The following is a 23,545-nucleotide window of genomic DNA, read 5'->3' on the forward strand; positions in this document are numbered from 1 at the left end:
CGGCAGCGGCCGAGCCGGGCGCCTTCATCAGCAGACCAAACCTTCTTGTCCTTGCAAGTGGACTCGTCACGCAAGGTTTGCCCAATGCCATCAGGTGTTTGATTCCCCCGCTGCCGGGGCCTGACTCCAAACTGTCCTCTGGGAAGGCGTGAAGGGGACGCGTGCCTGGGTGTGGGCTCGGAGCCCCTTCCTGGACGGCCTCGGCCGTGGCCGGCAGCACGGAGCGGCGCACAGCCGGGACGGGGGAGCCCGGGGGGCGCGGCCTCTCCCGAATGTGCGCCAGGGGTCCACTCGCTCAGAAGGGCCTGAAATCATCTTCCCGAGGGCTCTCCGTGGCTCCTCGCAAGACCCTCCCCTTCCTCCCCCCTCCCCAGGGGTCTCCCCCTGACCTGTCCCCTCCCAGACGGTCTCCCCTCCTCCTCTTCCCCCTACACCCCCCAGGCCACACACTGCATCCTCGCTACAACTGACCCTCTTCCACCTCGAGAAACCCGTTCTGTTCCACATGCCCCTCCTCCCGCTGCCCTGTCTGAGGGCCGCACAGGGGCCCGGGAAGGGTGCCAGCCAGCGGAGGGCGCGTGGGGAGGGGTGTGGGGCGGGCGGGGGCTGGCATTCCGCACCTGTGTTCCCTTTCCAATGTCCCTCTCTGTGTATGTCCCAACTTGAGATCTTGCGAGTGCGGACGGCGTCTCGGCCCTTGGCGTTCACCAGGCGCGTGGAGACCTCACCGAAACTTTGCGGGAGAAAACGGCGTGGCTTCTCTGCCGCAGACGTACAGCCTAGCTTCGTGGGCGGAGCAGGAACAAGAAATCCTGGGCGCCGTCAGAAGCGTGGTCAGCGGCCCTCCCGAAACGGAGAGACGGAGAATAGCCACTGCCCTGGGCGTTAGGGCGACAGGGATTTGAGGTGGCCGCACGAGGGTCCCCTCCCATTTCTAGGCTGAGGCCTGTTAAGGGGAGCGTTTTGCCAGACAACGGGCCCGGACACCAAGGGCGAGGCCGTGACGGACCCACGGGGGCGGTCGGGGAGGGCTGGACCAGACAGGGGTGAGCCCCCCTCGGCCCCTGGGCCCGTGATCTGTTCCCAAACCTGAGGAGCTGGTGTTCCGGAGAGATGCAGGGAGGAGGCGGAGGGGAAGGAGGAGGGACGCAGGAGGCGGCCCCAGCCCTGTGCAAATGGGTCTCAGTCTCAGGGGAGGGAGGGTGTGTGGGGCCCCAGGGCGAGGTGGGGGCCGGGGACCAGTGAAGGGGAAGTAGCATGAGGGCAGGGAGGAGAGGGGAGGCTAGCGCAGGGGAGAGGAGGAGGGGAGGGAGTAGGAGAGGCCAGAGAGACGGCTCTGGGCCTTCCCAGGCAGGGGCTCTCATTCCCACTGAGCCACGGATCCGAGCCCGGAGACACTGCCTCTGCGCCCACGCTCCCCGTGCCCAGGACCCGAGGGAAGACGAAGGTGGAAAGGCAGTTTTAGGAACCGGATAGACAGCCTGCAACTTTGCGGGACAAAATAGCTGCCCCAGGACACTTCATCTCCATCAAGGCGAGACTGTGGTCGGTGCGGCCACACGCCCCTTCGTGAGGCCCAGGATCCCCTTCCGGGTCCCCCCCCCCAGCAGAAGCTTGGCTCCCGACAGGAGCCTCGCTGAGGCAGCAGGCGGAGCGCCCCCCGGGACTCGGGTCCCGAGTGGGACGGTGCCGGGGACAGAGAGGCGGCAGAGCGGTTCCTGAGCGACTCCAGGCCCCGTCTCCGGCCTGCCTTCCCGGGAGGGAGCCCCCGGATCCTTCCGGCCAGTTCCGTGTTGGCTGATGTGACTCGAGGCAGCTTCTCTGCTCACACCTGACGATCCCCACGATCCCCACGGAGGGACTTGGCCATCACCCTGCTGGGCGGGCGGGGCCGTGTGCACCTCTGGGTGCGGATCTCGGTGGTGAATGGACTCGCCACTCGTCCTCGCAGGTGAGGGACCCTCCGCACGGGCCGCTCACACGCCAGGATGGGGCCTCCCCGCCTGCAGTTCCCAGGGTTTCTCCATCCGCCGGTTGAGTGGGTCACGCCGATGCGCCGAGTCCTCCATGGTCCCAGAAAGGGAGACCCCGCCCGGCGGGCAGCTGCTCCTCCGCCTTCTCGGTGCCCCCTCTAGTGGAAGACATTAGAAGAGCACATGGCCAGAGCCATGTCGGGAGACAACTACCATCGAATTGTCTCTTCAGCTCACAGGGTGCTAAGTGCTTCCCAGAGCCCTCCTGAGTTCCTCCAGAGCCAGGCAGATCTTCCCTTTACAGAGGAGGAGACTGAGGGTCAGAGAGGACCGAGGGTCAGAGAGTTGAGGTGACTTGATAGAGCTGATGACCTGCTCTTCACCCTTCTCACTCTCTCCCCCTCCCTCCCTGTCTCTCTCTCTCTTTCTGCCCCACAGCGGGACCCTCACCCCATGCTGTACTCTCCCTGCACCTCAGGAATACTTGAGTGGCCTCTGCGTGCAGAGACGCGGCATAGCCCCCACAGGGACCCGTCTAGCGTGTGGGACAGAGGCGATGTGCCCTCTGTGGTCTGCCCCCCACCACTCCCCTACGCAGGCGGACGGGTGGGAACAGGGACAGGGTAGCCGGGCACCTGGGCGCCTGGCGTCAGGCTCTCCCCCTGCAAGGCTGCAGAGCGCGGGCCCCTTTCCTGTCGAAGGGGAGCAGCACGTGGGATTTGGAAACGGCCCTCGGCTGAATATTGGGTGAGGACGTCCCCTCTCCACGTGCGGGAACATCTTCTGTTTCTTGGGGTGATTGTGAGGATCAAAGGGGGTAAAAGCCGTACCCCGCTCAGCACACGGCTGTGCCGCTCGAGGGGGGCCCGCCACGTCCAGCAGCCGCAGTGACTATCGGTCACTGACCATGCGACTCCTTTGCGTCGCGCGCCCACCCGGAGGCGGGTCGGGCGCTGTCACCCCTTCGGGACGGGGGCCAGGGGGCTTCCCGGGAGAGGTGGTGTGGGCGGAGGGGAGTCTGCCTTTGCCTACTTTCCTCCCGCACTCCCTCCGCCCTTAGGAAGGTCCCTCCCCGCAGCGCCCCTGCAGCAGCCCGCTGGGCCCTGGCGCCAGCTGCTTCTCCAATGCCGCCAAAGCCCCTCTGCCTCCCCCTCTGTTATTCGTCATCCCTGGCGGGCGCTAATCTCCAAGCGCTCATATCCCCTGCTCCCTGGAAAAGAATGCTGGAGCCTCCACGCTGACGGAAAATGTCCGCCGCCCCCTGGTTACGTTTCTCTCTGAGATTCCGGTCACCCGTGTGCGTGTGCGTAGCCGGGCCTGAGTGATCGGAGTCTGCAGAATCACTTCTACCCCAGGTGCCTGCCCCGCTCACTCCCCTTCCTGCCCGCGAGGCACTTCCTTGCCGTCTATCCCGTGTTTTTTGTATTTTGTGTTGTTGTTTTTTTGAGTTATGGGAGTGTCTCCTTTTTCTCATTTTCTTGCTGCAAACGTGTTTTAACGGGCTCCAGTCTTCAGCTGCGTTTTTCATTTCCTTTGCTCTTGGCCATTCCCGATTTCCAGTGGCGCTGAGCAAAGAAGACGGGAGATGCGGAAACAGGGAGGGCGAGCCTGGGAGTCGAGCTGGGGCGCGGGCATGTGAAATTGAGTCGGAGAGAGAGAAAGGAAACTGGGTTTTTGGGAAAATGACAAGTAAAGTAAAACCAGATTGGCCTGTGTGGACACGAGCCACAGGGGGAATTATCTAGCAATTTATACGGCCAGGGAGAGACACCCAGATAATTCTTTCGGTCTGTGGCCGGGAAGGGGTGGGGAGTGAATCCCTTTGAATCAGATTGAGAAGCGGGTGCGGAAGCCAGAAAGTGAGGGTCAGGCCCAGGTCAGCGCAGGCCTGGCTGCATCAGGGCGCAAAAGTCCTGGACGCCGACGGCCACCTGAGCCGGGGTTGGGCCGCGGTCAGCGCAGGGCCAAGAGCAAGCTCTCCGGGCCCTGGGGCGGAGCTCGGAGCAGCCTCCCGGCCCGACCACCTCACTTCTGGGCACCACGCCTTGCTGCAGGGCGGGCTTGCCCTCAGTCCCCGTGATGGGCTCCACGACCACCTGGGCTTCGGGGGTCAGCCCCCGGCCTGGGGCTGCTGGGCTTGCTGGGCAGGGGGGCTGTCCCTCCAAACCACTCAATCGGGAGGGTGAGCCGGAGCGGCAGATGCCACCTGTGCTGCCCTGGGGAATGGCCGGCCTGGGGTGACCCCGCCAGGGGCAAGCAGAGCCCCCCGGGGGGACTCAGGCTCCTTCCACCTTCCCTTCCATTCCTTCTGTGCTCCCTCCATCACCTGACTCAGCCACACCCTGGGCTTTTCAGGATCTGAGCCCATGCGTTTCCTCTTCTTTGCTGAAGCCAGTTTGAGTTGAGATTCTGCCACATGCAACAGCCTCAGCCAGTACAGGGAAGGCCTGGCCTGGAGAGCCCGGGCGAGCTCAGAGGCAGCGGGGCCTCGGAGGGAAGAGGGCCTGGGACAGTGACGCAGGGGACCGACCGGAGCTGGCTCCTGGGAGGCGACCGTCTCCTCCCCACCTGGGATCAGTGACTGTTGGAGACTGAGGCCGGCTGTGTGGGAGTATTTACACCAGGGAAAGTGGCTTCCCGTACCCCCCCCCCCGAACCCCAGAAGGCCGCCTTTCCCTGCACCATACTAGCCAGGCTCGCCTGGGCCCTGCTGCCCCGAGGCCGGACCTGGGGTCTTCAAGCCCCGGGCTCCGACGCCCAGCTCTGTGGGTGGAGTGCGGGGTCCCCCCAGCCCTGGGGCTCAGGACCCAGGCTGCCCCTGCATTGCATTTGAGCAGAAAGCGAGAGGAGGGGGCCGCTGGTTCCCAGGTGACTCCCTCCTTCCCGTCTCCTCTTTCTCAGCTCGATCTTCTGTATTAGGGCTCTTGGGAACGAGGCAGAATTATCATTAATCAAACTGACTTAAGCAAAAAAAAAAAAAAAAAAAAGAAAGAAAAGAAGAGAGATGTATCGGTCCAGGGGCTGGTCTGGCCTCAGGCACAGCTGCATTTCAAGGCTCCAACAACGGCTTCAGGCCTCAAGTTCTCCCCACCTCTTGGCTGAAGACCAGCGGTCCGGCTCCCAGCTGCCCCCGCACAACACAGGCAGAAAGGTATTCTCTTCCAGCACCTTCCAGGGGACTCTGGTGCTCAGCGGTCTGACCAGAGTTGCACGCCCGCCGCCGGGCAGACCTCAGAAGCAGAGACAGGCGGGTGGGGCTGGCTGTGCCCAATTCTGTGAGTTATACTTTGGGTAAAAATTCAAGAGGTTGAAATTCTGGGCTAATTAAGATCTGTGACAGCCTAGTGTGCCCGCCTCGGATCTGAGCCTGAGCCCCAGAAGATTCAGGAACCTCGAGAGCCCAAGTCCCACATGCTGTTAGATGCCCAGACAAAAATAATAGTAACGACTTCACCCTTGAATTGCCACAGAGACGGCCCTCCCCAACCTGCCAGGGGAGCCAGGCGTGGGCTTCTTGCTGGTGGCTGAGGGGTGGGTAACCCAGGCCCCAGGCCTTCCCAACGCTGGACATGGGCTTGGCTGGCACCCTGAAGGTGCTGGCCCTCTGGGGACCTGACCACAAGCCCAGTACCACGTGGGGTCAGCGCCTATGGCTTCACGCCTGAGCTCTGTGGATGCTGGGTGCAAATTTTTTCCATAGGGAGGTCACGCTCGTGAAGTTCCCTTCTTTGGAGAGCAGAGAATCCCGTCCTGAGGGCTCTGTGACTTCTGGCCAAGAATGTCTCTGAGCCTCATATTTCTTATCTGTCAAATGGGAGCCAACGCCCATCTCAGCAATCGTAAGGAGTAACTTAAGCTTCTGCAAGCACAGCCTTGGCAAGGAGAGGGGCCAGTACACGGCGGACGCGATGACTCCATGTGGGCTTTCCAAGCAGCAGGGACTGGGGTTGAACCTGACCCTCCACTCGCCGCCGCTCGACCCTGAATGAACCACTTCTCTGGGCCTCTGTTTGTCCTTGAGGAGAAGGAGGAGACAGTCGCTGTCCGCTGTGATGTCTGTTTAGGGCCGTGCTGCTATTCATCAGATGGAGGTGCTTTTTAAAGTGTGTGTTCGCTTGTCTGTGTGGGAAACCTTCCACCTTCTGGAAACGGCATCACGATTTACCTCGGGACCGCGGCTTCCTGAGCACGTGGTCTTGGTGAGGCTATCGGTCAGCGTTACAGGCGCTCCACCGACCAGCCACTGACCAGGTGCCATGCTCAGCCACCACGCCCTTTCCCCCGGGAATCTGAACGATTTTTGTCAAATGTGTCCTAACAATACACAGGAAGAAGTCCTAAGTAACTTTCAAAGCTTTTTGTATTTTCAGACTGAAAGGAAAATAAATGTATTATGTAGATATGAGTAAGACCCATAACTATGCATAATAATTATATGGGAGGAGTATGAATTCTAGAGTAACTCATCCTGTTATCTGTTTTTCTCAAAATTATTAGTATATTCACGTAACTATTAATCAAGCAATTAAATGCTCAGAACCATTATTCTTTATTTGATCTTTTAAAGTTGCTGCATAAGGGGCACCTGGCCCTGTCTGTACGTAGAGCATGAAGCTCTTGATCTTGGGGTCGTGAGTTCAGGCTCCACATTGAGGGTAGAGTTTACTTAAAAAAAATGGGGGCGCCTGGGGGCTCAGTCGGTTAAGCTTCCGACTTCGGCTCAGGTCATGATCTCATGGTTTGGGGGTTTGAGCCCCGCGTTGGGCTTTGTGCTGACAGCTCAGGGCCTGGAGCTGCTTCAGATTCTGTGTCTCCCTCTCTCTCTGCCCCGCCCCTGCTCACACTCTGTCTCTTTCTCTCAAAAACAAACATTAAAAAATGTGTTTAAAAAAATAAAGTTGCTGCATAAAAATTTTTTTAAATGGCACAAAGCACATTGAACCTGAAAATCCAATCTTAGCTGCTCCCTGGGAAGCCGGGCTTGGAAGACACCAGCAAGGGCAGAGACGAAGTCGGCCCACTGAACGGGGAAGCGAGTTGTGCCCGGCAGCTCCGGCGCCTTCTAGGTCTGAGAATGCGGCTTCCCCGGCTCTCCTGTGAGCCCTTCCCAGAAGTCCCTCTGTGCGGACGCTGGCCAGAGTTGGCGTTCCGGCCCCCAGCCCTCAGCGAGCGCCGTGTGGGTGGCCTGAGGGTCATGGCTAAGACCGACTCGCAGCAGCTGTGAGCAGGTCCGGGTCCTTCCTGCCTGTGAGGGGGAGAGACCCCCGGAAAGGTGAGCTCCGCTGTCGGGGAAGCGCTTCCCAGGGCCTGGCTCGGGGAAAAGCCCCAGCCCTGCAGCCTCTCCGTCCATCAGAGGCAGGCCAGTGGAGGCTGGGCCTCCGCTCACCATCCCGCCCCTCCCCCGGGGCTCTCGGAAGGCCGGCGTGTGGGCAGCAGTTGGCTCAGAAGTGGGTGACCCAGGGGCGCCTGGGTGGCTTAGTCGGTTAAGCGTCCAACTTTCGCTTAGGTCATGATCTCGCGGTTCGTGGGTTCGAGCCCCGCGTCGGGCTCTGTGCTGACTGCCAGCTCGGAGCCTGGAGCCTGTTTCAGAGTCTGTGACTCCCTCTCTCTCTGACCCTCCCCTGCTCACGCTGTCTCTCTCTCTGTCTCCTAGAAATAAATAAAGCATTAAAAAAAAAAAAAAGAAGCGGGTGACCCAGAACTGCAGCGTTTGCTGTGGTGGAAGCACGGGCACAGGAATCACGACAGAGGGGACACAGGGCTGACGCCCCCAGTGACGGTGGGAGCAGGCTGACAGCTCCAGGGCGGGCGCTCGGCTCTGACGAAGGCTCCGCACCCGCCTGCGCCCCCGCAAGGCCAAGCGAGAACCAGCTCCCGCCCGGTGTCCTGCGGCCGCCGCTCTCCCCACCGGGGGAGCAATGGAGGCTCACGTGCTCCTTAGCTTTTCATTCGCTGCTCACCCCCCAGTGATACTCAGTGTGAACCAGGGGTCCCGCCGTCCTGGGGCTGGCGTCCTCGCGGGGCGACGATGCGGAAGGTGACTGGGCTCACGGAAGGGGCCGGAGTGAGGGCTGGCCCACCAAGGACCTGGGCCTGGGGGCTGGGCTGGGGGTCTCCGGGTTCAACGACTCCCTGGCGGGCTCCCAAGACTCAGCATAGAACCGTACACAAGGCTAAGATTTATACAGCGAAATGACGCAAGCAAAATCTGCAATAGCGGTGTAGACGGCGCTGTCCGGGGGAAACCAGGCGCCGGCCTCCAGGGCCCTCTCTCGCGGAGCCAAACAGGACACGCCGGGTCCCCCAGCAATGAGTGGTGACGGCACGTGGGAAGTTGCATCCACCAGGGAAGCCCGTGAGAGGCCTGCTGCCTCACGTTTCCGCTGTGGCCGGTCGCCTAGCGCCCTCTGCCCGCTCGCACAACGGCCCCCTCCCAGAAGGACGACAGTGTGCGGCACAAACAAGGTTTACGATGACACTAGCAGGTGCTGAAGGAACGCCAGACGGAAACCAGCGGCGGTCCCGACGGAAAGCAGGGGCGAGGGTCCTGGCCAGGCTCTCAAGGCAGGGTTCACGCCAGGCCCTCGGCAGGGTGCGAAGACCCCGCAGGACCCGAGGCGGGGGTCAGGCGCTCACCACCTCGCCTGCGTTCCTGGCCGCTGGCCGCCTGCTGGATCCCCGCTGCACCCCTGGGCCTCACAGCCGCTGGGTGTCCTCCGGGCAAGAACCGGGCACCCGGCTCTGGATGCCGGGCCTCGGCGTTGGTACAATTCCGTTCTTCCTCTGCTTGCGGACCCCGCCCCCACCTCGCCTCTCTCCCCCACCTGCTCTGTTCTCTGTGAGCTGCCGTACATGTGAGTTTCTTCCCCACCAGCCCCGGGATGTGCAGTGAGGCTGTGCGAGCGTCGGGCGTTGGCATCATCGTCCTTAACGTGTGCATCACCTCCCGCCCTGCGACCCTGCGATGCCTGTTCTTTGCCCCCAAACACTGTGCGTCAGCAAAGCCCCGGTCCCCTTCTCTGCCCGGCCCGTGGCCCTGCTCTCCAGCCGTGACAGCCCCAGCCCCGCTCACCTGAGCCCTCGGTGGAGTCGTCGAACTCCACCTGGACGAAGTAGCCGGTGTTCCAGACGTAGAGGCAGCTGTCCGCGGCGTAGGAGACCCTGAGAGGCTTCAGCCGCGGGTCGTAGATGCAGTCGCCGCAGCGGATGTTGATGGGGGACTGCCGGGTGCCCCCCGGCACAGAGAGCGGGCCCTTCCAGGGGGGGTGCCCTGGGGTGGAGAGGAGGAAGAGGAAGCCTCTGCTGATGCATCGGAGTGATTAGCGCCTCCGGGGAGGCCGCCTCATCACACACGAAGAGCCAGGCCTCCGAAAACTGGCCCAACACGGAGCCCGGGGGCCCCCAGAGCTCAGCAGCTCAAGCCCGGCTCCTGCACGAGGGGCCCGGGCTCCACCTCCTGTGTGAACCACCCCCCATGTGGCTTTCCCGCATGGCATTGACTTGGTTTCGATCCGTGGTCAGCGTCACAGTGTGGTCACAGGAAGTCCGTGCCTCCCTGGGCTCCAGCCCACAGGGGCCACAGGAAGTCCGTGGTGGTTGTCTGGGCTTTTGTCCACATGTCCCCGTCCTGGCTCCCTTCCACAGCCCTGGTCTCCCGTCGTCCCTTCTCACCCCGAAGCCCCACCGAGCAGGCACATGTCATCACTGCGTCTGATGGGAAGTCACGTCTAACAAACAGGGCGCTTCGGGAACCACCCTCACCTCCATCTTCTCTTTGGGGAGGAGGGGATCTCCCGCCATGGTGTCATGGACCAACGCGTGCATGGACCTCGGGAGGGGCTCAGTGTCGCCGAGGTGGCCCTCATGCCACGCGGAGACTGAACTCAGCCCCTGACACGGAGATGCGCCGTGTGGAAGAGGGGGAGTGTTCAGGTTACACTTGCTGAGCCGCACAAAGGGGCTGCCAGCCACGTGGACACAGTGTCCGTCCCCAGTGAAAGGGCGTTGCTCGTGACCGCACGCAGGGAGGGAGGCTGCCCGGATCCTGAATGGGCTTGCACGCCTCGAACCTGGCGGCCGGGTCGTGTCCCCCCGTGTGAGGGCTGCGCGGCAAAGTAAGTCTTGTCTTCGCTAACGCGGGTGTCTGATGGCAAGTAATACAAGTAATACAGTATCTTCCTTTTTTTTTGCCGACTCAACAGGACTTACCGCGCTCCAGCCATGGGTCAAGTACCGGCCCAAATGCCGGGAAAGACGCACAGAACAGATCCGGACCCACCCTGCAGCCCAGCCAAGCCGAATGCGGGAAGCCTCGTGGATGCTCGAGCCAGAAGTGCCCTCTCACGTGCCCAAGACCTTGCTGCGGTGTGCTGATAGGCGTTAGCACCCCGCCGTCCTGAGGGGCCCGCGTGGGCCGTGCCTGCCGTGGCCATGCCTGCCGTGGCCAGGGTGCAATGCTCCCGCCAGCACGGATGTCACCAATCTAGCCTGGGGAAGAGACGCACTCGATGGGTGAAAGGTAACTCCCACGGGTCCCGGAGCGTGGCGGGAGAACACGCGATTGAGATGATTCTGGAACATTTTATAATGCTGTCCGTCTTCTCTCTAGGCCGAACCACCAGTGACTTTCAGTCACACAGAGGTCCCCTTATTGGCCGATTCTCTGTCTGCGGTTTCAGTGACCAGAGGCCAACCGCGGTCGGGCAGCGGGTGATCCAACTTCTGACGCGCTGTCAGGTCACTGATGGCCTAACGCTGGTCACGCACCCCACTTCACCTCTTCACCTGGGCGTTTTATCATCTCACGCACGTTGTCTCGGGAGGTGAGTACAGGGCAGTGAGGCCACACTTACGTAACTTTGACTACAATGTTTCAGTTCTGTTTTATCATAAGTTCCATTGTTCATTCTGCGCCAAATTTATAAATTCAATGTATTATAGCTGTGTGTGTTTAGGAGAAAATGGTCTACAGAAAGTTCCATACTTTCTTTGGAAAATCCTAGGGGCTCCTGGAACGGCCCCCGGCTCCAGATAAGGGGGGGGGGCGGTGTATCTAGTCACAAACTCTCTTTTTCCTCCAAAGGAAGTGTTCCGCCAAATACCAACGTGCAACACGCTAACCTGAAGGCACAAGCCTCTGAGGGAGCTCCAGCCTTCCCGTGGCAGCGGGGACTGTCCAGTGCGGTGTACTGAACCCCCCGCGGAGCCCTGGGGTTCCCCCGAAGGTAGTTTGAAAACCACGGTCCTTGACACAAAACGGCACTCTGTCCTGCACACGGGTGTGAGGGTGTGAGGATGGGGTTGGCAATAGTTAAAGACTGAAGACCACGTCATGTTCCCCAAAAAGGAAATGGTTAAATACAGGGGCGTCCACGTGACGGCCCAACGTGACAGTAACAATTAGTGCTTGGGGCGGTTTGCAAGGCCCCAGGCCTGTCCATTCCCGACCTCGTTTCTGCCTCCCCCAGCGCGGGGTGACGAGTGCCGTGACTACCTGGGGTTGACGAGGCCACGGAACTGCCCCGGGGCTGCCAGCCCAGAAGCGGTGGGGCCAGGGTTCCGGTCCAGGGGGCCCGACGCCCCTCACGGTCACACCAAGTGCGGAAGAAGGGACAGTTGTGAAGTTGTCTCCAGTTGACTAGAGAAAACCCAGTTGCCGATCGACATGTACAGCGGGGTCAGCGCCCGTTTTTTTTAAGCAGTCTGGCGAACGCGTAGGCACGTTTCCTGTGCAGGGAGGAAAGCGTCCGCGGCTGGGCCCTGACGCAGACCTAGCAGTGGCCTCTGGGAGTTGGGGTCGGAGGCAGTGCGGGTGTGAGCGCCTTTCCGCGTGGTTTCAAGTTTATGTGCAGGTCTAGGGTAGGGCCCAGGGTTTTACTTCTGGCTCCGCCCTTCCAGGCACCCGCTCTGAGTACGAGTCCGGAATGTTCACTGAGAGCCTGCTGTGCACCAGGCTTTCTACATGTGGTTCCATCTCTACGTGGACCGTGTGAGACGATCAGTTCTCCCATTTTACAGATGAGCAGCCTGGGGCTCGGGCTGAACGCAGCCGGCCCCGCTCTGACCTCTGACAAGAGGCACTTGTCCCCAGTGCCCACACTCAGGACCCTCTGGTCCTGAAGCCCAGGCTCACCCCACTGGCCAAACCTGGAAGGTGAGGATATTTCAGGAATAAAAATCAGAAGTGGCCTCATTAGCCAGCCTTTTTTTTTGGACAGAGGAGAAATCTGCGACCCACGAAGAAGGAGCATTGAGTCCAAGGTCACAGAGCGTTAAGGACACAGGCTGCCAGGGTGCGGGTGACCTGGGGCAGTCTTTGGACAGAGCTGGTTGGACGATGGGTTTGTTGCATGTTTGCGGAGAATGTTCTGGAGCTCTAACGATTGGTGGTGGGGCTACTTTCTAGGGGGCTGGAGGGTCCCAGCAACACCCCATCCTGGGGGGTGCTTGCTACCTGTCTCCTGAGGATCTCACCCTCCTGACGGCCCCGCGGAACGGAGGTTAAAGGAATCGTCCAAGTTCAGCCACGGGAAAGGAGGCAGAGCGGAAAGCTGAACCCCAGCAGACCGGCTCTGACGCCGCCCATTTTGGAAGACGCTACACAATTAGCCAGACATCAAACTGCACCTGGGGAAGTCCAAGGGTCTACTTACGAGCATCGGTCTGATTTCTCTGCGCACAGGGACCCTGCGAGGACCTTCGCTCCGGCCTTAGTGGATGACTGCGGAGGGTCGCCCACATCTGCTTGACCAAGACCGAGAAATCGGATGACTTCCGAAGGCTCCTGCCCAGCACCGGGCTCCTTAGCATCTTGTAACTGCTCCCCGCAGACCCCAGTAAACCCAGGGTGGTTTTCCTACTCTCTGCTCCCACTTTGGTCGGGAAGAGCGCAGGGTGGGGCTAGCCCACCTCTTTTTGTAGAAACTTACCCAACCCTCTGATCTCAGGGTTAAATTTCAACCCATGCCTGCTCCAGCCTCCGGATGACGGGCAGTGTGGCGTAGGGGTGGCGCCCCATGACAGACCTGTGGCCTTCACTGTAGCTGGCCCCTCGGCTCACTGAGCTTCGATCTGGTAAACAGCAGCGTGTGCCAGGGGGTTAGGAGAACCCCGTGGAGGGCCCACTGCCTGTGCTGGAGGGAGGGCGGGAGGCAAACAGGAGAGAGCAAAGGCCTCGCTCTCGGATGTTGACCCCCGGTTTGGAGCCGTGTCGTACGCCTGTAGGGCCAGGCACAAAGCCGTGCTGTGTGCGTGTGAAGGGAATGACAGGTTCCAAAGTGTAGGGACAGGAATTAGGCAAAGCTCTGCCGGGGTGGAGGGGCGGCGGGCAGGTGACCCCCTCTGCCACGGCTCCCGGAAAAGCAGCCAGTCCCCATTTGCCACGAACAGACATGGCCTGGTACCAACTCGTTCTGCCTAAAGCAACATGTGCCGGCTGGTCCAGGACACTCCCAGGTCACCGCGTGGTCTCGGCATGGATACGGTGCCCCCCTTTTCACGGACAGAGTATCCACATTTCGACAGTGAATCAGGCGGTCACCCTGACTACACAACTGGTAATATTCTCAGGTGCCAGATAACAACCCTACTTTGCACTAAACAGTAGTTTATTCCCCCTGACACTTTTTACCTGTGGAATGGAGACTTCAGGGTGAATTTACAGTAATTTTAATTTTGTTGTGTGTGTGTGGGGGGGAGTTTTAAGCTCACAACCTTCAAAGGGCCGGGGATGTCATGACTTACAGCGTCCTGGGCTCTGCGATCTGGAAATCCCCACAGAACAGGGGTTCGGGACCTTGGGTCCACGTGTGGGTTCCCGCGAAGCCTGTGGGTCAAGTGCACAGAACTCTGCCCTCTTCTCTGGTGGCCCCCGAGTCTGCCTGCCTTCCTTGCTCCTCTGGAATACGCGTGCTCGTCTCCCACAGAGACAGTTTACAAAGGTGCCTCCCCTTGGGTAGCTTCATTCATTTGTTCATTCATCCATCCATCCATTGATTCATTGACTTTTGCCCCCGTTCCCTCCTCGGTAAGGTAGGAACTAACAGCACTCACTCTGCTAAGTCGCCCTCGGTTTCACAAATCGGTGAGTAAAGCACTTAGGAGAGAGGGATCCCTGTTACGGTGTGTGCTGAGCTCAGCGCTCCAGGCACTGGCTGTGTCCGGAGGGAACGCACGGTTCGCCGGCGGCCGGCGCTCCGCAGCCCCGTTGCCCGTGGCCGTCCCCAGCTGGCCCACTCGAGGGAGAAGGCTGTGCTGGCTGTCCCCACGGTCCTGGGGTCTCCCTGTCTTCCCTGTAGCCACACGCAGGGCTCTGCTTGAGCAAGAAAGTCCCGCCACCCCAGCCTGCCCCGCACGCCCCTCCGCCCTGACTCAAATATCATTTCAGTCGCTATCACAGTAGAAACGGAAATGTCTGCCATTAAAAGGGACAGAAAAACCATTTACATACATGTTATGAAAAATATTTGAATCAGGTCAAAGGTGAAAAATGAAAGCCTCTAGTTTTTTGTGAACTGCAATCTGATAGCAGTTTCTTGAGGCTCTTTCTGGAAATCTCCATGACATAAAATCCTGTATCTCTCTCTCACTGTTTTTAACACAGGAGATAATCATCTCCTATATAAAGGGTATATGTGTGTGTGTATGTATATAGATACAGATATAGTCATTTGATAAGTATCACGAATAAGTTTTTACAGCCGTGTTTTTGCTTTTTTTGAACTACAGAATATTCTGTGAAAAGATATACCGTAATTTATCAGATCGCTTCCCTTACAGAAGGCCTGTTGTTGTTTTTTTGTTTTTGTTTTTTGTCTTATAAATAACACTGTACTGAACATCTTTGAGTGGAATTCCTACTTTTGACAACTGTGGGTCAGGGGACACATGTATTAAAATAGTCGATGCAAGTGCCAACTTACTCTCTTGAGGGAGTGCACCACATTCTGTTCTCACCCACTTTCCTTATACTTTGAGCCAAAGAGCCTCATGTTTATCTGATGCCTTCTAATTCCTCTCCTTTGCACATAAAACACCAATCAGTGCCCTTCATATGATGCGTAATCATCTGCGGGAACTGAAAGTTTCTCACGTGGAGTTGTGATGGTTAATTTTCTGTCAAAGCAGCTGAGCCACAGCCAATATATATTTGGTTGAATGTTATCCTGAATGTTTCAGTGTAGCTGTGTTTTTTAAAATGTTTCTTTAATTTTGAAAGACAGAGACAAAGCACGAGTGGGGGAAGGGCAGAGAAAGAGAGGGGGACACAATCTGAAGCAGGCTCCAGGCTCCGAGCTGTCAGCACAGAGCTTGATGAAGGGCTGAAACTCACAGACTGCGAGGTCACGACCTGAGCTGAAGTTAGATGCTTGACCGACTGAGCCACCCAGGTGCCCCTCAGTGTAGACATTTTTTGGATGTGATTAACGTTTAAATCAGTGGACACGATCCACTGTGGGTGGGCCTCATCCAATCAGTTGAAGGCCTGAACAGAACAAAGACTGACCTCCCCCGAGCAGGAGGGAAATCTGCCAGCAGTCTGCCTTTGGGCTCTGCAGGTCTCCGCCAGGTCTCCAGCCTGCTGACCCCCCCACCCCCACCCAGCCCCGTCAGATTTTGGACTTGCTAAGCCTCTCAGTCACATGAGCCCACTCCAGACTGTCCTTCAATGTGCAGGAAGAAAAGATAGGAATTTTTACCGTTATTTCATCTCTCACTGGTCATAATTTCTATTTTACATGTTTCATGGAGCACACAGTACTTGTACCGAATACACAGAAATGATTTATTCGTAAATACACACGTGTTGCGAGGGCATGCCAAAAGCTTTTTATCGAGCCAAGTGTGCGATCAAAGTGTGGAGCTCGCTGTTCTGCGAGGCGCTTCGGATTTCTTGGCATCACTCTCCAAATAGGGCTGTATTCTTACATGATAGAAATTCAAATTCATTCCTAAATGCAACTGAGTGCTCTCCAAAGCACTTTAAGATCCCCAAATGATACATACCCTGTCCATAAAGAAATTCTGTTCTAGTTGAAAAAAAGAAGAAGGAAACAGGAAAAAAATGCCGATTGGACAAAAATCTTGAAAACACATGCACGTTTCTACATGCATTTTGTTCACAGTCATCTCTTTTGTTCTCCAGGGATATTTTTATAGTACAATTTTGGGCACACACTTTTATTGATTTTATGGGTTTATAAATCTACTTCCCTGACCTGAGCCTCGGCCAAGGGGATGCTTTGTGGGGGAACCTCTTGTTCTTACGGGTGTGAACACCCGGCAGTGCTATTGTGATGTTCACCACCTGCCCGACTTAATTACACCACGGCCTGAGTCAAATGAAAATCAACGGATCAAGGACGCCTGGGAGCCCAAGAGAAACATTTTCTCCTCTTTGCTGCAACACACTCGGCCTTTTCTTCTGGAAAGTACGAATCAATAGCGTCCGGGAGAAAAGCAGCAGCACTGGCCAGACGTTGATGTGAACATCACTGCTCACCTGTGCTTGGGCGCCTCTTTGGGGTCTCGTGAGAGCCCTGGGGCACACGTGCTGGGGCAGATGCCTGCTGACACCCGGCCCCCCACCTGGGTCTCCCCTGGGACGCTAGTGCCCCCCACTGTGGAGGTGAAGGGTGGCAGGGCTGGGGGGGCAGTGATGGATAATGGGGATACAGCCTCCTTTTGGGGATGACAGAAACATTCTGGAACAAGTTAGTGGTGATGGCTGCACACCTCTGTGAAGGTGTGGGAGCGTCCCCTCCCTAAGAAAGAAAGAAAGAAAAAAGAACATCTCAAGGCAGCCTTGCTGTTCGTGTATGTGACGACATTCCTCATGACCGTGTCACACGAGACCGTGTTAATCAGACTGTATGTTTGCGTGTTACCATATATGGGAGACAAAGAAGTAAAAAATATATATAAAAAGCCACGCCGTGTGGTGTTCGGGGTTCGGTTCTTTGGGTACGAACCCTACTGAGCGGCGCCGGCTGGAATAAAGTTGCTCCCTGGAAAGAAAAGCCTCGGTGTCACGACTCTGTGCGAGAAACCTGCTACAAAGGGACTTAATAGCACTGAATTGTGCATTTAGAATGGTTAAAATGGTAAATGTTATGTGATGTGTATCTAACTACAATAATGAAAAAAAGAGAGGTGAGGGAAAAAGCAGTCAAGCGGGTTTGGCAGAGTGTCGACAGACGAGCGGCTTATCACGCGATCCAGGGAAAGGGCGACAGCTGTGAGTGTCCCATTAGCAACGGTGGCCTCCAAGTCATCTGCATGGATACAAAGTCTGACAAAAACATCAGGGTAAGCGTCCCCTTCGAGCCAGATGCTGTGGTGACCGATGCCCATGGTCAATTTCAAAATTCAGAAACAACTCTGCACAGGAGATTTTATGGTCCCATTTTACAGATGAGGATACTGACGCCAGGCATGTCATGTGACTGGTCCAGAGCTGCACAGAGGTAATGACAGCCGGGAGTGGAGTCCATGTCACAGTCTGACTCAAAGGCACGTCTGTCACCAACCCACTTTCCAGGGGCAGAAACGAAGGCACAGGACGTTTCGGTAGCTTTCCCAGATTCACAGGACATCCTATCCGTGCAGCAGGGATTGAACAGAGTTCTCTTCAAAGCCTTGAAAAAGATAATTTATTTTCCAGCTGTATTGAAGTGAAACTGACAAACATAATGACAATTTTGTGTGTGTCTTCAACTTAAAACTGGAAGTCTGGGGGCGCCCGGGTGACTCAGGAGGTTAAGCGTTCGACTTTGGCTCAGGTCGTGATCTCACCGTTTTTGAGTTCGAACCCTGCGTCGGGCTCTGTGCTGACAGCTCGGAGCCTGGAGCTGCTTCAGATTCTGCGTCTCCCTCTCTCTCTGTCCCTCCCCCGCTCACACTCTGTCTCTCTCTCTCTCAAAAATAAACATTAAGTGGTGCCTGGGTGGCTTAGTCGGTTAAGCGTCCGACTTTCGCTTAGGTCATGATCTCGCGGTTCGTGGGTTCGAGCCCCGCGTCGGGCTCTGTGCTGACTGCCAGCTCAGAGCCTGGAGCCTGTTTCAGAGTCTGACACTCCCTCTCTCTCTGACCCTCCCCTGCTCACGCTGTCTCTCTCTCTCTCCTAGAAATAAATAAAAAACATTAAAAAAATTAAAAAAAAAATAAACATTAAAAAAATTTTTTTAAACCGGAAGTCCATACAGTTTGACCTGTACATCCCATCTCCCCCACCCTGGCCCTGAAAGCCACTCTACTGTCTGCTTCTGTAGGTTTGCATTTTCTTTTTTACTGTATTTTATTTTACTTAAAAAACATTTATTTATCCATTTTTGAGAGAGAGAGAGAGAGGGAGAGAATCCCAAGCAGGCTCCTTGCTGTCAGCACAGAGCCCGACGTGGGCTCAAAGCCATGAGCCGTGAGATCATGACCTGAGTGGAAGTTCGATGCTTAACTGGCTGAGCCGTACGCGTGACTTTTTCAGGTTCTGCACGTGTCTGTCTGCACGTTAGCATGATGCGCTCCAGGTTCACTGACGTTGTCACAATTGGCAGCATGTCCCTCCTTCTTGCAACTGAAGAGCAGTCCATTTTTTACCTATGCCGCACCTTCCTCACCCGCGAGCGGGCGCTCAGCCGCCTTCCACGCCTTCCTATCGAGAAGGAAGCTGCGGTGAACAGGGGAGTGCGGACGTGCTTGCGTTCCGTGTGGACGTTTACCCAGCAGTGGCTGCGGAGCACGTGGTAGTTCTTCGGTTCTTTGAGGGGCCTCCGTGCTGTGCTCCACAGCGGCCCCGCCGGTTTGCGTCCCCACCAACAGCGCACGCGGGTCCCTCTTGCGTGGATTCCTTATATATTTGGAGTACTGGTTATCAGATATACGGTTTGCAAATATTTCCTCCCATTCCGCCGGCTGACTTTCCATGGTGCTGCAAAAAACCTTCATGGTTGGTTGTAGTCCCACGTTTTGTTTGTTTGTTTGTTTGCCTTTGTTCCTGTGTTTTATCCAAAAAACCATATCCAAAGACCCATATCAAGGAGCTTTTCCCCTATGTTTTCTTCTAGGAGTTTCATGGCTTCAGGTCTTACATTTAAGTTTTTAATGCATTTCGAGTCGATTCTATGTATGGTATAAGATGGGGGTCAAGTTTCATTCTTGTGCACGTGAATGTTCACTTTCGCCAACACCATTTATTGAAGAGACCATTATTTCCCCATAGTGTGTCCTTGTCCAGGATTATTTGACCGAATATGCTTGACTTCTGGGCTCTTTATTCCACCCCATTGGTGTGTGTGTCTGTTTTTGTGCCCGTAATGTACAGTTCTGACGAGGATAGCTTGTAACAGACAGCAGTTTGGAGTCAGAAAGTGTGACGCTTCCAGTTTTGTTCTTTTTTCTTAGGATTGCTTTGTCTATTCAGAGTCTTTTGTGGTTCCACATAAATTTTAGAATTTTTCCTTTTCTTTTCTTTTTTGGTGGCAAATGCCATTGGAGTTTTGTTAAGGATTGCATGGAATCTGTAGACTGTTTTGGGCAGTGTGGACATTTTAACAATGTTAATTCTTCTGACCCGTAAACATGGGATGTCTTTCCATTTTTTTTGTGTCTTCTTCGTTTTTTGTTTTTTTTTTTCATGAGTGTCTTATAGTTTTCAGTGTACAGATCTTTAACTTCCTTGGTTCAATTTATTCTTAATTTATTTTATTGTTTTGGTGCTATTGTAAATGGGACTGTTTTCTTCATCACTTTTCCAGATCATTCATTGTCAGTGTACAGATTTTTGCATGCTGATTCTATATCCTGCAACTTTACTCAATCTGTTTATTAGTTCTCACCCTTTTTTTGGCTGTCTACAGGGTTTTTAGATCATGTTATTTGCAAACAGAGACAATTTAACTTCCTCCTTTTTGATTCGGAGGATTCTTATTTCTTTTGCTCGTCTAATGTCTCCGGCTAGGACTCCAGGAGTGGAATAGGAACGGGCACCCTTGGTTTTGATCTTAGAGGAAAAGCTTTCAACCTTTCCTCATTGAATGTGATGTTACCGTGAGCCTGTCATACATGGGATTTATTATGCTGGGGCTTATTACTGTGTTCATGGCTAACATGTTGAAAGTTTTTATCGTGAAGGGTGTGGAATTTTGTCAAATGCTTTTTCTGCATCTAATGAGATGATCATGTGGTTTTCATTGTATCGATGTGGTGGGTGGGTTTCCCTCCATGTCACTGGGTGGATGGGGCTGCTCCTGGCTCACAGGTAACGAGTGGCCGGAGCTGGGTCTCAGGGCTCCTTCAGGGAGGGCCTTGGCCATGGATGGCTGTAAGTTATTGCTGCTGAGGGAGTGGGTGACGGGGGCCCTCCTATTCCACCATGTTGCTGACGTACTTCCTGGCCCTTAATTCTCCTGATGGACCAGAACAGGTGGCTGCTTCCTGTCTGTGTCTGGCTAGAATCCATGTTAGTGGGGGCTGGGGTGACTGTGCCTGCCGAGTGTTGCTTGTTCCCCTTTTCCTTGAGGCACCTGTGGACCTGTCTCCAGGCCTTCAGTTCACCCCCACGCTTCATCTCTTCCCAGCAGGTGCTTTTGTGTGAGGCAGAAAAAGGTGTCCTGGGGTAGGAGAGGAATGGCAGATTGTCCCCTGTAGGGGGACTGATTACAAAGAGGCACTGTTCAGGGCAGTCTCCGGAGCCATGGGTGGCGGCCGGTGGCTGGCAGTGCCTGGAGCTCAGGGAATGGTGCTTCCATCCATCCGTTTTTCCATAACTGCAGGCCCAGGCGACATCCCAGATGCCTCCTGCCCGGCCCCCCACCTTGGTCCCCAGTATCAGGTTCATGGTCAAGTCCTGTTTATGTCATCCCATGACATCTCTCTGTATTGTCCACTTCTCCACTGTGACCACCCTAGTTCAGGCTTCCATCGTCTCTTGCCAGGACTCCTGTCACAGCCTCAAGTACCCCCCCCCCAATTCACTTAGGAACCCTCCTCCTCCTCCCCAATTCATTTTTTAACATTGCAGCTGGAGTGACTTTTGCAAATGCAAATCTTATCATATCTACCCTTGTCCCAAACCTTGAAAAGGCTTTGCAGTATTTTAGGATCAAGACAAAACTCGTCCCTTGGCCAACAGGGACCCGCACAGCCCATACCCTAACTACCTTTCCTGCCATATCTCACAAGCTTCCTCCTCAAGGCTCTAGCACTGCCATGTGACCCTGGGTGTGTTGCTTCACCTCTCTGAACTTCACGTTCTTCACAAAGAATAGGGATCATAATATATGCCCGGCTCAAAGCATGGCAACTTAACACATGGTCATATGACCACTTCTTGACCTTCTGCGAAACCCTTTACAAACTCTACTTTACTGAATCTTCCGGAGGAGGCGGCCAAGGCTCACACGGCCTCGGCAGTGCAGTGAGCCACAGGAGAGCTTGGATGTCCCTGCTCTTACAGACAACTGTGCTGTTTTCTAGGCCTTTCCTGGGTGACTGAGCATTTCATGAATGGACTTCCCTTCAACCTAGTGATATCTTTATGAACAGGACGCTTCTGCAGGATTCCAGGGTTTGCTTGAAGTGGCCTTGTGCAATTTTGACGGGGCCTTTGAGATCTTTGCAAATGCCCGGTGCACACACTTGGAAGGGGGTCCCACATTTCTGGTACCACCCAGGCCAGAGTGCCCCTCCCTCCCTTCCCATAAAGCCCCCATTAACAGGACACTAGCCTCAGTAACTCCAGAACCTGGACTGGATTCTCGGATGGATGGACTGGCACGGAGGAGAACCCTCTGCGGGAGGGAAGCAGCCCTTCTTTGGTGGACAGCTGGCTTTGCCAATTTCCAGCTATTTAATTATTTTTAAAACCATGGTTAATCAGCTTCATGTCCATATTGAGTAACACTCTTCTCTATGTGAGCTTCCTGGGTGGCTAAGTGAAAAATACGTTAAGTCGGAGTCATCAACAACGAGAAAGAGAAGCCAGCGACTCTGGCATAAGCACGATGACAATTCTGATTGGCTTAGTGTCTGATGACGACTTAGCAGTGGTGCGGGGCCCAGCAGTGTGCAAGGCCTGGCCGGGAAGGAGCCAGCCAGCCACACCTGTGTTGGAGCTGAGGACAAGGAACTTTGTGATATTTTGAAAAAATATGAAAAATTTCAGTCTACATTTATCTGCTTTCTAGTCAGGCACTCACATGTCTAAGAAATCTTAGTTAAGTGTTCAGACTCGGCTACGACTGACACAGGGGTGGGGACAGAAGGCACGCCACCTAAAGCCGTTTTGCCACCACTCATCTCTCAGGATTTGTGTGCTCAGCTTCTGCACCCCTTTCCCCCACCGTGAGCAGCCTCGGGACCACAGCTTGGATTCCAAACTCTGCTTTTGTCTTCTTCCAGCACCGTGACCTTGCTGAGCAATTTTCCCTCATCTCTACACAGGAACATTCTCATTTCGATGTGAATAAATATCTTTTCCAGCGCTGACCTTCGGTGCCTGTTCCCTGGAATTTCTTTAACGTGCTTTTCCTGCCAAGAAGCCCAATGACCAGACTCAGGAGAGCCCTCAGGTGTTCATTCTGGAAGAGACTACGTAACGAGGTTGCCCAAAGTCACACGGCGCGTTGCTGCCCTGAATGAGGGTTTTTGTCACTGGCATAAAGGGAAGTGGGCAGGAAACTTGCAGGAAAGCATTTTCTTTTCCAAATGAAAATAGCTCCGCAGTCTTGTTCTTGCCGGTTGTAAACAACTCGGAAAACAGAGGCGAGTACCGAGAAGAGGAATGAAAAGCAACGGGACCCCAGCACACGCGAGGCGCGACGGTGATGGCGGTAAGTCTGGGGACTGTCTACAGCTCAGTGACTTCTTCCCACGAGTACCAACAGCCGTGCATTTATGCTACATACGTGTACACGTCCACACTCACACCGAATTCGTGCTCATCCGCAAGATAGCCTATACGTGACAGACGCATGTCTCGTACGGTGTGTAAACATTAGTTACATACAGAACACGTGTCACATAACCAACACACACTTTTTCCCACGCGTGAGCGCCGGGAGGTGTGTGCGCACGCGGGGGAGCCCGTCGCACCTCCTATTACCTGGGGGCACTTCTCCCCTGCGGCCGCGGCCGCGGCCCCAGGGTCTCAACTACAAGTCCCAGCAGCCGCGGGCGCCGGCCCTAACGGGAGACCCGAGTACCGAGAGACTACAAGCACCGGCAGGCTCAGCGCACACGCAGGGACTACGATTCCCAGAAAGCACCGCTCGCGGCTCGCGCACAGACCTCCGGGATATGTAGTCGTCGAGGGGAGCGCGAATTCCTATCCGTTCAGCCTCAGAGAAAATGTAAATACCTCTCACGGCCCACCGTCGCAACTTCCCACGGGGCCAGTGCGGAGACGGGGTTTTCGCTGGGGCGGTAAGGACCCTGAGAGGCCCAATCTGAGGCGCGGCAGGAGGACGCGTGCGCATGCTCGGCGGTCGTCGGCGCGGGCGAAGGCGCGCGCGGGAGGCCTCGAGCGGCAGGCCCCACCCACCTCGCCTCGTCCCTGCGCCCGGCGCGCCCCGCCCAGG

General features: G+C 55.9%; 1 protein-coding gene across 1 annotated transcript in view; it reads right to left on the reverse strand.

Moving 5' to 3' along the window:
- CA5A (carbonic anhydrase 5A) overlaps positions 1 to 12,839 on the reverse strand; it is a 25,565-nt gene extending 12,726 nt beyond the window's left edge. Inside the window, exons 1-2 of the mRNA XM_077754106.1 lie at positions 12,626 to 12,839; positions 9,046 to 9,243 (exon numbers count right to left, since the gene is read on the reverse strand). Coding sequence (XP_077610232.1) covers positions 9,046 to 9,243; positions 12,626 to 12,782 — 355 coding nt within the window. The 5' untranslated portion in view covers positions 12,783 to 12,839. The remainder of the gene's footprint in view (positions 1 to 9,045; positions 9,244 to 12,625) is intronic.
- Positions 12,840 to 23,545: the final 10,706 nt, after the last annotated feature.

This window comes from Crocuta crocuta, unplaced genomic scaffold (assembly GCF_008692635.1).
Source record: "Crocuta crocuta isolate KB4526 unplaced genomic scaffold, BGI_CrCroc_1.0 scaffold61, whole genome shotgun sequence".
In the NCBI taxonomy this organism is placed as follows: domain Eukaryota; kingdom Metazoa; phylum Chordata; class Mammalia; order Carnivora; family Hyaenidae; genus Crocuta; species Crocuta crocuta.